At 37.5% G+C, this 12,697-nt stretch overlaps 1 protein-coding gene across 2 annotated transcripts in view; it reads left to right on the top strand.

The window, feature by feature from the left end:
• SNAP91 (synaptosome associated protein 91) overlaps positions 1–12,697 on the top strand; it is a 126,353-nt gene that overhangs the window by 38,008 nt on the left and 75,648 nt on the right. For both annotated transcript variants that reach the window (XR_013996172.1, XM_081094404.1), the window contains exons 3-7: positions 4,727–4,869; positions 5,531–5,606; positions 6,455–6,557; positions 8,212–8,305; positions 9,857–9,968. Coding sequence is in view for 1 of the 2 variants with exons in the window: in XM_081094404.1 (XP_080950530.1) it covers positions 4,727–4,869; positions 5,531–5,606; positions 6,455–6,557; positions 8,212–8,305; positions 9,857–9,968 (528 nt within the window). In the remaining variant the exon portion in view is untranslated. The remainder of the gene's footprint in view (positions 1–4,726; positions 4,870–5,530; positions 5,607–6,454; positions 6,558–8,211; positions 8,306–9,856; positions 9,969–12,697) is intronic.

The following is a 12,697-nucleotide window of genomic DNA, read 5'->3' as shown; positions in this document are numbered from 1 at the left end:
AAAGCATATGTTCATACAAATACTTGTACACAAATATTCATAGCAGTTTTACATGTAAAAACCAAAAACTGCAGCCTCTCCAAATGTCCATTAGTAGGTGAGTGGACACAGAGTTTTGGTATGTCCATATAATGAGCACACTTCACCAATAAAAAGGAATAAACTATTGATACATGGAACAACAAGTCTCAAAATAATTATGTTGAGTGAAAGAAGCTAGACTTGTCCAGTGTGCCCCAAAATATGATTCGCTTTATAGAAAATTTGGAAAACAAAAACTAATGTAAAGTGGCTGACAGCAAATTGGTGATTGTTAAGGGACACAGGGATGGAGATGGGGAGAGGTAAGAAGGAGGAATTATAAAAAAAAGCTTGAGGAAACCTTTAGGAGGTGATGGATATGTTCATTGTCTAGATTTTGCTGATAGTTTAATGGTGCATATGTTTGTAAAAACTTACCAAATAGTATATTTTAAATATGTGCTGGGTTTTTTTGTATGTCAATTATATTTCAAAAAAGCTATTTTTAAAACTACTCAAAAGATACCGTATCTGTCTCCCAAAATTCAATTAAGACTTTCAATTCTAAGAATTTCAAATATGACAGATATTTCACATTTAGATTCTCACAATTTTCAATAATATTTTTGCATGCTTATGTCCATACTTTGTTTTGTGGAATTATTTGAAATTCTTTAAATGAAAACCCTTATTTGGTGGGGAAGTAAAGCAGTAGAAAATCATATAAACTACTGATGAGCATATATTTGGTGCAATTACTGTGTAAAAGCATTTTGTAAAGTTAAATATATGCATGCCCTACAACCTAGCAATTTCCTTTTTAGGCATATACCAAGAAAAGCAGCTCTCAAGCTGTTTGTTCTCAGGGATTTTTTGTACTCTTAAATTATTGAGGAATTCAAAGTTTTTGTTTATGTGATTTTTGTCTTTACATAATTACTGTATTCGACATCAAAACAAAAAGTCTTTAAATATTTTTCTTTTTAAAATAACAATAAGAAACCAATTGATGTTAGCACAAAAAATACTTTTAGAGAAAAATAATTATTTTCTATAACAAGGACTGTAGTGAGAAGAGTGGTATGTTTGGTTTTATATCTTTACACATCTCTTTAATATCCTGTTCAAAAGAAGATGGTTGCTCATATCTGTTTCTGTATACAGGTTGTTGGAATATATTGTTTTGGTTGAAATATATGAGGAAAATCTGGCCTCACACAGATACCCAATTAGAAAAGAGAGATCCTTTTTAAAAGCCTTTTCAGGACATTCTTGATACTACACCACAACTCTCTAAGTGGTAGTTTCTTAAATTTAAATTGTAATGTTGAATCTGAAACCATGTCAGTGAACATTTATACTGTTACATTAAAATCCATTGGTCATATTAGATCTCCAACAGCTATTTCAAATATATCATGTCCAACATCTATACTAATAAAAGGGTAATGTGCTAATTAGGCCGGGTTGACTGGATATCTTCCAGATGTCCAACTTCCTTCCAGACAAAACCATGGTGGCGGGGGCCGAGACAGAGGCGGTTAGGGGCGATCAGGCCAGCAGGGGAGCAAGCAGTTAGGTGTGAGATAAGGCTGGTGCAGGGGAGCAAGCAGTTAGGGGTGAGATAAGGCTGGTGCAGGGGAGCAAGCAGTTAGGGGCGAGATCAGGACAGCACAAGGTGCAAGCAGTTAGGGGCACAATCAAGCTGGCATGGGGGAGCAAGCTGTTAGGGGGCGATCAGGCCGGCAGGGGAGTGGTTAGGGGGAGATCAGGCCAGCAGGCAGAGGTGGTTATGGGGCAATCAGGCAGGCAGGTGAGTGGTTAGGAGCCAGTGGTCCTGGATTGTGAGAGGGATCCCAGATTGGAGAGGGTGCAGGCCGGGCTGAGGGACACTTATTCCCTCCCCCGCCACACTACCCGTGCACACATTTCATGTCCCGGGCCTCTAGTAGTTCATAACTTCTTTGAAACAACTCTCTTTCAATTTCAGTGAAAAGCATTACCTGGACCTCAAACCAGAAACCTGGACTTGTTCAGGGTTTCTTTTCCTTTTGCCTCTTCATATCCATTTACGCACTTGCAAATCCTGTCAGTTGTACCTCATAAATATCTTTCTGTTCCCCATTCATTATCTCCTCCTATCTCCACTACTAGTTTAGTTTAAGCTCACCTCATCTGACTTTCGACTGGGCTTTTTAACTTGCCACTTTCATGTCTTCTATTATCTCCAGGCAAAGATGATTATTCCTCGTCCTGTGCCTCTGCTTACCTTGCAGATAGCATTTAGTGGTTGCTGAATAACGTGGTTGACTCTAAAAGTGAGATCTTATTGGCACTTTTCCAAGAGTCCCCTTAGTCCATAGGTGAAATCCAAACTCTTTAATGTCCTGTGTGAGATCCCTCACCGGCCATTCCCTTGCTCTTGGTTAACTTTCTCCCCACCACCTGCCCACACCTAGCCCTGAGACCCCCACATTTGTCGAAGGACACAGCACCTCTTAGGGCTCCACACTTTGCAGATTTGCTAAAAATGTACTTCTCATTCCTGTCGCAGGTCACAACTGAGTTTAGGGTCCCTTCCATGGAATCCTTCCCAAAAGCCCACTGTATTTTCAGAATGCAGTATATGTGTAACAGTATTTACAGACATTTATTTGGGCACCTACTTTGTTCAGACCACTTGCAATTCTTATAATAGCCCTGAACAGTAGTAATTATTACCCCAATTTAAAAGATGAGGACCTGAGTCAAAGGGATATTAATTTGCCAAAGCGTCACACACCTGGGCAGGGGCTGAGCCGGGCTCTGGCTTGGGACTCCTTCTACTATTATGTTGTCTCCCTTTGCTCATCTCTTAGAGGGGTTTCTCTATTATCTGACCATGCTTTTGTCTCCTCTGATCAGCAGTGCATTTCGATATTCCCTTAGCCCAGTTCAGTAAATAAAGGAATAGAAGAATTTATGACTGGAACAGAATTTCAATTAATCCTATGATATTGTCTCAGAAAACAATGTGATAGCATAGTGATTTTTCTTTTTCAAAGAACTCCTTATATTTGGGGCTAAAGTGTAGCTTTTATACATTTTGCTCAGCAGATGTTTACTGTGCATTGTGTTCTGTGAAGTGCTGCACAGGAAACAAGACATCGGTATGACTGTTTCCATCTTCCAGGAGCTTTGGTATGGCAGGAACTTAGGACGGTGACACATCTAATCTGAACACCCAGCAAGAACAAAGCGCCTCAAGTTTTAAAACAGAGAGAGATCACATGGGGCTACATTTAAAAGGGACCAGGAAAGATTTCTTGAAGGATGAATAGAATTCCAATAAAGGAATGTTGAGGGAAGGGCGTTAAGGGGACAGGGATGATGAATGGAATTTAAAATAAAGTCAGAAATAAGCCTGGTTTGGTCCACTTGTAACTCAGAACAGTTATCAATACCCTTTAAGAAATTAATAGCTATTTCAGTGATGGAGTACCAACTTTTTAAAACCTTATTTATAATAAAATAGAGAAGTGCATAAAACAAATACATAGCTTAATGATTACTGAGTGTGGATTTTGAGTAAAGAAAAGCATGGGTTTGCCTCTGTGTTGGTTGCATGGGATTACCTAGGAAATGGGAATCACATGCAGTTCTCTGGATGGTGGGTGTGGCATGCAAAAGAAGTCTAAGGTGTTGTTTCCTCTTAATTTCTCACTGCCCAGGTGTGGCTTAGATTCATTTTGTAATCCTGTGATCTTGGGTTGCCTCTGCTAGCTTTTTGACAATACTCACCATGTTTTCTGAATGCTGGGCAGCCCCTCTTGGCCACTGTAAAAAAATTTTTTCCCCTGAGATAGACCTGGAATCATACTGATAATATGTAGGATAGTGAATGTATTATAAAGTTTTACTCCCTTAGAAACTAGAGTTAAATTATAGTAATTTAATGCATGCATGATGTTCTTTGAAAGTTTGGATGGGCGTAGTAAACTTCTTTCCTTTTACTATTGCTCTCATTCTGACACTTATGTGACAAATGTATTTATAACATCCATCAAAATTAAAATCCAAGTGAAATATGCTTTTAGCTATTGTGTTTCAAAAAATACATTTATGTTATTGACTTCAAATGATGCCTAGAGTAAGTGTCCACATGTTTGAGACAATTATGCTTGGAAGGATAACCAAGATGACTAATTGCCAGAACCGGTTTGGCTCAGTGGATAGAGCGTCGGCCTGCGGACTGAAGGGTCCCAGGTTCGATTCCGGTCAAGGGCATGTACCTTGGTTGTGGGCACATCCCCAGTAAGGGGCGTGCAGGAGGCAGCTGATTGATGTTTCTCTCTCATCGATGTTTCTAACTCTCTATCCCTCTCCCTTCCTCTCTGTAAAAAATCAATAAAATGTATTAAAAAAAAAAAAAGATGACTAATATGAGGCTTAGCTTTCCTGCGGTTTGTACTTTTAAAAAATGACATTGGTAATAGAAAACACATAAAATTTAGAAGACGATTCAATAGAAAAAAAATAAGCTTAAGAAAAAACACATAAATGTATGTGTAAAAATAATACAGTTTAACTTCTAAAAAATTTATTAACTATTTTCAAAGCAATTTTGAATTCATTTTAGTGAACAGGTTTAAACGTTTAACATTTGAAATGAATTTTTGTATTTAATGACTAATATAATTGACTGATATCTTCTGTATGTTCATAGATTTGATCCAGGCTACCAATGAGACCAATGTTAATATTCCTCAGATGGCCGACACGCTCTTTGAACGAGCAACAAACAGTAGCTGGGTGGTTGTATTTAAAGCTTTAGTCACAACACATCATCTCATGGTGCATGGAAATGAGGTAAACTAAGTAAACTTGCCTATTTTTGGTGGGGGAATGAGGCTTTTGAGGAAGAGTATGATGATGACTTAAGGCCCTTTGGGTTTTCACTAATTAGAAGAAAAAGAAGAGGAAATCTTGGTTCATATTCTTCTAGAGTACAATTTTAATCTATTTTGCTATTTTTCAAAAAGCAGATGTGGTTAGACATTTTATTAGAGCTATCTAAGTATTCAGTATTACTGGTATCTAAATGTATTTACCATGTCAATGTATTAGTGGACAAATATGTTAGGGAAAAGGAACAATAAAATTATTTTTCCCATAGGAAGTATTCCTTTGTGCCTTTAAGTGAAAATTGGTTTCATAAACATATTTAATTTTGGAAAAAAATAATAATATAAAAATTTCCCACTTTGTATAGGATGCATAGAGAATCTTATTAAGTTATAGTGTTTCCAATATATATAGAAATGAAAGATCATACAATTTAGTTCTAACTCAGTAAGTATTATTCAGGCTTTTTCCCCCATCAGAGTAAGTCAGGAGACTAGGAAGATTTATAACGAAGTAAAGGAAAAGAGTGACAATTTGTAAAAATAAAAATTCCCTTTAATATCAGAAATTATTTAAAAGTATGATTTGAGAACATTGGTGTTTGATTCTAATTTTTGTTTTTCAGAGATTTATTCAGTATTTGGCTTCTAGAAATACACTATTCAATCTCAGCAATTTTTTGGACAAAAGTGGATCCCATGGTGAGAATACTTATGGTTTTTTTGCTAATGTTTATGGTGTCTAATTATTTTTATTTTCGAAATGAAGTTATTAATACAAAATCATTATAACTGTGTGTTTAAGAAAAAATGAAAAGTATTGGGTGTACATACATTTTTTGATAGCTCAATTGATGTTTCTTTCTTTTCACATTTAACCCAAAGTATATATACACTTTGAATGAATAATTATGGGACACCCTGACTATAGGTGGTTTATAATAGTTTTTAAATATCTCATTGTTAAAATAACTCAGCATGTAAATTATGTAGATTTTATTTTTGTCTTTCTAGTGTTTACCTTAAATAGTAACAGTGGTTTTGCTAGACCCACAGTTGTTTGTTTATAATGGTGCAAGAAGCAGTGAAATGAAAGGTACTTTCCCAATTTAAAAAACAGGCAACAGTCCTGAAGGAGTGTTCTTTATAACGGAATAGAATTCAAATGGCATGCATCTGTTCATTCATCATATTTGCTGGTTGCTATTACATATAAGGCAGGCACACCAAGCAAGTGGAGAGTTCTCAGAGAGTTGTACATATTAAGTCTAAAACAGGCTGTTATTTGAAACAGTGAACAAAACTGCAAGGAAAAATCAGAGTAGAAATTCTGATCAAGGATGATAGCATAGCTGAACTGAATAGTCTTGGAATGTCTCATGGCAAAGCAATTTTGCCTGCAGTAGTATTTTAAATGAGGCTTGTCTGATACACTTACTGACCTCACCCTAGAATTATTTCCATTGGGGAGTTAAAAGGAATTGGTACTAAGCAAAGCACAATTGAAGGTATTTTATTAATTAGTTTTATTTCCTCTGCTCCTTCCCCAGGTTATGATATGTCTACCTTCATAAGGCGCTATAGTAGATATTTAAATGAAAAGGCTTTCTCTTACAGACAGATGGCATTTGATTTTGCCAGGGTGAAGAAAGGGTATGTTGTTTCTTTCTCCTATTTATTTGAGCAGAAAAAGTTTTTGAAGCATACTTAATTTCTTTTAATTAAGCTTAAATGCCAATTAATTTTGATTATGAAGGCCCTGTTTACAAATGCTTGAAAAAGAAACTCAATAATATTATAGAAGTTAGCCTTGAGGTTGTAATATACTTTATATATCATGCATAAAATCTGACATGATGCTCTGGTATACCATTTTGTTTGTTAAAATCAATTCAAAATTCTTAAACATATATATGTATATCTTTAATTTTAAATGGAGAGAATTTAAACAAAGTTTATTTAAAAGAGCAGTGACTGAAGTTGACAATAATTATTTCAATGTGTTTTGATTGAGGTTAAACTGAACTGTGTACACGGTGGAGATCTCTTTTTGAGAGGTAATGCCGTCCTGGTATTATAAACACACACACACACCATAATTGAATTAAATATTAGTACTAACCGTTGATTAAGAAAGCTTCATTGAAATGGAAACATATTTTAATTCTTAATTAACATTTATTTCCTTCTAAATAGATGTTTGAGTTTAATCCGAAATGTTCAGTCAAAAATTTGTGTAAATCTTGTGATTTTTTTCTAACTTGAAAAAAATGACAAGGCATTGTAGGTTTAATATTTTAGTTTCAGGGATTCACACTAAAAGATTTAACTCTGTTCTTCTAATAGCTTGCCCAGCCCTAGCTTTGAACTTTTAAAATCATGGTGATGAACAATAATAAGCTTGCCTATTCAAAATAAGTTTCTTGTGGGTAGACATTTTATAAAATGAAGATTCTTACCTCAACTCCTTCTTATTAGAGAAGATTCTAGTCCATGCACCTTCCTCTGACTGCTAACATGGCCCTGGGCAATCATTGTTGATGTTCTCACATGGGTTGTGGCCTCCCCACCACAAGTCCACACCTTCTCAGAAACTTCTGTACTCTTTTATGCACATCAGGACACTTTGGGATACTTTTCCTACCATCGAAGTAAGAAAGACCTTGAAAATTGCCATCATCGGCCTGTTCACATCACATTTTTTCACCCATTGCAGTACTGCCACTGCTTGACCATCCCTGGATACAGGGGCTCCCTAAGCGGTGGGTCCAGGGTTCATTGCCTGCTCTGAGGCACCCTCCGGCACTAACCTCTGCTTTCATTCTGTGTGGCTAGTTAAACACTTATCTCTTTTAGGCCAAATTGTGCCTATCAGCATGCATTTTTCTTCACTGATGGTTCATAGTATAACATCTGGACTCCCAGGCCTACAGGTTTTGAAGACTTCCATGGCATGTTTTCACTCTCAGAAACAAACAAACTGGCATTTAGGAAACTTATATTTTGAATACTATTATCTAGGTTAAATATTTAAAAGAATCCATTTAGAAATTCAACGGACTTCTAAATATCCAGACCACATGGCTCTCTTCCTTTGTTGCCTGTGTGGTTGAAGAATGAGAATGGATAAAAGGAAGTAATATAGAGAGCGGGGTCAACTACAACCTCTTCATGTCTCAAAATCACCCCACATGATTAACAAGGAAATGGGAGGAAGGGGGAGAAATAGCTTGGAACAATGTGTGTGGTCTTGAATTTTTCATGTACAAGAAAGTTTTATCTTTTTCTCTTTTTAAAAAAATTGTAGGGCGGATGGTGTAATGAGAACAATGGTTCCAGAAAAGCTACTAAAGAGTATGCCAATTCTGCAGGGACAAATCGATGCACTGCTTGAATTTGATGTATGTATCTCACTGGCAGATGTTTCTTAGACGGTTGATATTGTCTTTCATTTGAAGGTGGGCTACAGGTAAAGCTGGAAGGAGATTTAGATTTCCCTCATTTACATTAGATAAGCCCTTAGTTGAAGCTGTTAAGGGTGGAGATGATGGTGTAGATTGTCCCAGCAGTTTTCCAGGTATTTACTAAGTCATGGAAAAATGTGAGTGATGCAGTCTTGGAACCCCAGGTTTGGAGGAGGATGCACATTTCCTGTTGTCTTTGACAGAATGTAGTGCAAAATGTACCTGCAGGCAGCTGACTCAGCCCGCTGTTAGAAGGCACTTTATACAGACCATTTAAATGATACCATCCACCAAAGAGAATTATTTTTGTTTTTGTCCTGGTCCTTCTTCCTGGCTGGTCTCTACTAGTAAAACCATACGTGTGTGTTGGCTGTGGTAAGATTATATAGAACTAAACATACACACATATGAACACAAATAAAATTGGGGATATCTGGATAAGATTTGTGGATTGTATCAATACCAATATCCTGGCTGTGATATTATACTATAGTTTTGTGATGTTACCATTGGGAGACACTGGGTGAATGGTACCTGGGAATCTCTATTTTTTACAACTGCATATGGATTTATAGTTATTTCAAAATAAAAAGTTTAATTAAATAAACATTTAATTCATGAAAATAAAGTATCCTAACATGTAGTAAGATTTTTAACTCACATTGCTAGCTTTTCCTTCCTTTGGTAGTTGTTTAAAACTATTTTCCTCAGATATTAATAATTTAAAATTTCTGTTACAACGATATGGTTTACTTTACAATTGCATCCTAGTCGCAGCACCCAACTCCTGCGACATTTCAGTGAAAACAGCAAACTATCTTGTTTTTGATAGGTTTTGTAGTAAGGACTTAGCTAGGCATTTATGGAATTGCTTATCTTTTCCTCTTTTTGTACATTTATTTTTCTTTGCTTTTCTTCCCTTCAATAATACTATCCTAAAGGAGAAAAGTCATAAAGAGTGAAAAAACAAAGAAACAGAGCTTGTGAATGAGGATTCGGGAATGAGGAGAAATTATTCTTCTTTGTTTTGGTGGTTAGAGTATTTGGTGGATGCGTAAAAGCTATGATTCTCTAGATTTATTTTAGGGGTTGCTGATAAGGTATCTATTTCCCAAGCTGTGCCTCCTCGCTGAGTTACTGCAGGCCCTTACACAGAGATCATTACATAGGGGAGGTGGAAGAATGTAATAAAACATAGTAAAAGCAACAGAAGACCAGATGTTCAAAAGGTGGATATGATCCATCTATGGATTACTGATCAAATAGAGTGTATGTATGTCTTATAATTGATAGGACTAACTTCATTGACTTAAAGCAAGAAAAATGCAATCCATCTTTTGATATTGGCAGGGTTACAAAGAGAATTACACAACATTTGTAAAATAGGGATGAATTTCTTAGTAATCATTTGAGACACTTCAATGTGCTCTGAGAAAAATTGTTATTTGATGATACGATTTAACATATTAACTTCTCATTTTCTTCTAGGTGCATCCAAATGAGCTAACAAATGGTGTCATAAATGCTGCATTTATGCTTCTTTTCAAAGATCTTATCAAACTTTTTGCTTGCTACAATGATGGTGTTATTAACCTACTTGGTAAGTAGACTACTGAATGATGTTTGAATAAAGACTGGATTAGACGCAAAGATTTGCATACCACAGACTTCATACATGAAAATATAAATATATCATTCATTCTGGTCACATTTCCCTGTGTATTCTTACATCTGAGGATTCAGCTCAGGGAACAGGAAGTAATCTAGATGTTTTAGGCAGGAAGGGATTCCATATAGGGATTTTGGTGCTTATAAAATTTCAGAATGACTGAGGGAGTAGGTTCTAAGCTTTGCCTCTCAAAATAAGTCCCATAACGATAAATAACTGCTCCATTCTGCTAATAACTCCCTGTGATGCCACCCCTGGAGATGTGCAGGAAACAAGCAGCCACTGCCAACTCAGTCGGTAGAATAGTGAGAGGGGCCACTCTAGCTCCTAGGACCTTATACCTATGTAGTGATCAGTGGTTCGAGTGTACACTAGAATCCCCAGCTTCTTAAGGTATATTCCTAGAGTAGGTTAGGAATGGATTCTTCTGCAGGCCATCCCATCATTATGTAAGGCCAGCCACTTCTGGATGGATGGGATTCATGTTAAGACTGATGGATTCTGTGGAATCTGTTGTCTCATTTCGTGTGCAATAAAAATAGAGACAGTGTTGTGTGAGATATAGTGATGGTGAGTAATTCCACAGATGGAGGTATTGGCAGAGCAATATGGACAGAGATGATAGATCCATGTACAGGATAAATTGTCTGTTATGGTAGAGCAGCCGTGGGCAAACTACGGCCTGCGGGCCGGATTCGGCCCGTTTGAAATGAATAAAACTAAAAAAAAAAAAGACCGTACCCTTTTATGTAATGATGTTTACTTTGAATTTATATTAGTTCACACAAACACTCCATCCATGCTTTTGTTCCGGCCCTCTGGTCCAGTTTAAGAACCCATTGTGGCCCTCGAGTCAAAAAGTTTGCCCACCCCTGGTATAGAGAGATTACTGCTCTCCTCCCTAGGAATTCATGCTTATCCTCTTACTTTGTGGATGACTCCATTCTCCCTAGAGTATGGTGCCAAGGTGGAAGCCCAGCATTGATCTCAGGTATTGGCAGACTGAAGATTTAGCAATAGCACTTTGTTCATTAGTCTATGGAGTCCCCTTATCCCCCGATTAATGAGAGTCTTTTGGTTGCCTTTGGCCTGCATTTGCCTGGGATAGAAATAGTCTCATGCTCTTTATTCATTCTGAGAGGTCCGTCTACTACCTTTTGTCCAGATCTCTTGTTATTAATCTTCCCATTTTATTTTTTTTTTAAGTCCCTGGTAAAACAGGCCAGCAGTTAGTTACTGCACATATTTTTGTACATTTCCATATGAGTCCTCATATTTCCTTTGACATAAAGTGAAAAATCAGATAGATATACTACTTAAAGCTTGCCCTGCAGTAAAAGATTTCTTTGGCTGTCAAGGTCACCCCTCTGTGGGGATATAATGATTCAGCAAACTACTTCCAACTAGTGCCAGCATGAGAAACCATCTGTAAACCAAGCTTGAGTTCTATTGTCCCTCAGTCAGCTGATCGTAGGCATGATCTGAGGGAGAAAGGGCAGTGCAGCAGAGGAGGTGCACAAGGAATACAAGCCACGTTCACACAACCTGCATGGGATCCAGGATCTGCTTGAGGCTGACCTCTGATATACCACTTTCGTTTGATGATGGAGTATTCTTGCCGTTGTCCAACTTTATGGTTTTTTATATTAGAAAACACTTGAGGTCTCATGATTACTCGATATTCTATGGTCAGAATCTAAGTCTCTAGAGAAGTAAGCCAAGAGCAATTTTTCCAAAAGGTATTAGTTACTGTCTGAAGAAGACATGGCTCTGCTCCAAAGCACTGGAGGCTCCTAAAATTCCCAGTGGAGCCTGCCAGGGCGTTCTGCAGCATCCGGAGCTGTCGCAGACGCTTTGAGTTCCTTTAGATCTGCAGGAGCAGAGGCCCATGGGGCTCCAGTTTGGAGCTGTTGCGGAGCCTTCCCTTCATCGGGATTCTACTTCATATTTGATACTGTACCAGATAGTCTGTTGAAAGCAACACACACATGCTGTATATGCTACCTCCAAACCAAAAAACAAAAACAAAAACAAAAAACCTCAGCCAACTTTTTTTTAAAAAATATATTTTTATTGATTTTTTACAGAGAGGAACAGAGAGGGATAGAGAGTTAGAAACATCGATGAGAGAGAAACATCGACCAGCTGCCTCCTGCACACCTCCTACTGGGGATGTGCCCGCAACCAAGGTACATGCCCTTGACCGGAATCGAACCTGGGACCCTTTAGTCCGCAGGCCGACGCTCTATTCACAGAGCCAAACCGGTTTTGGCCTCAGCCAACTTTTGCCTGTAGTTTGGTTATAGAAGGTGCAAAGTGAAGCAATTTGGCTTTCACAGGGAGGGGACCTTTGGACCTTCAGAAACTTTACTGAGGTAGCAGGTCCCTGAACTTTCATAGATTCTATCTCTCACCCTTTGATATGCATGTATCTTATCAAGGCACTTAGCATACTTGAAATTCTTGTCCAGTAGATACAATCAGGATAATGTCATTAAAGTGATATCCCTGGGTTTATGACAGCCAGAGAGGATGATATCCCTGAAATAAGACAGTGAGGGTGTACTGGCATCCTGCCAGATGAAACCTAACTACTTACGATGAGCTCTGTTTATTGGCTGGAGATAAAAGAATTTTCTGGTTTGATAGTTGCCTGTCAG

Source organism: Myotis nattereri (assembly GCF_964212035.1).
Source record: "Myotis nattereri genome assembly, chromosome: 6".
Taxonomy (NCBI): domain Eukaryota; kingdom Metazoa; phylum Chordata; class Mammalia; order Chiroptera; family Vespertilionidae; genus Myotis; species Myotis nattereri.
This window is presented reverse-complemented; position numbering and strand designations above follow the sequence as displayed.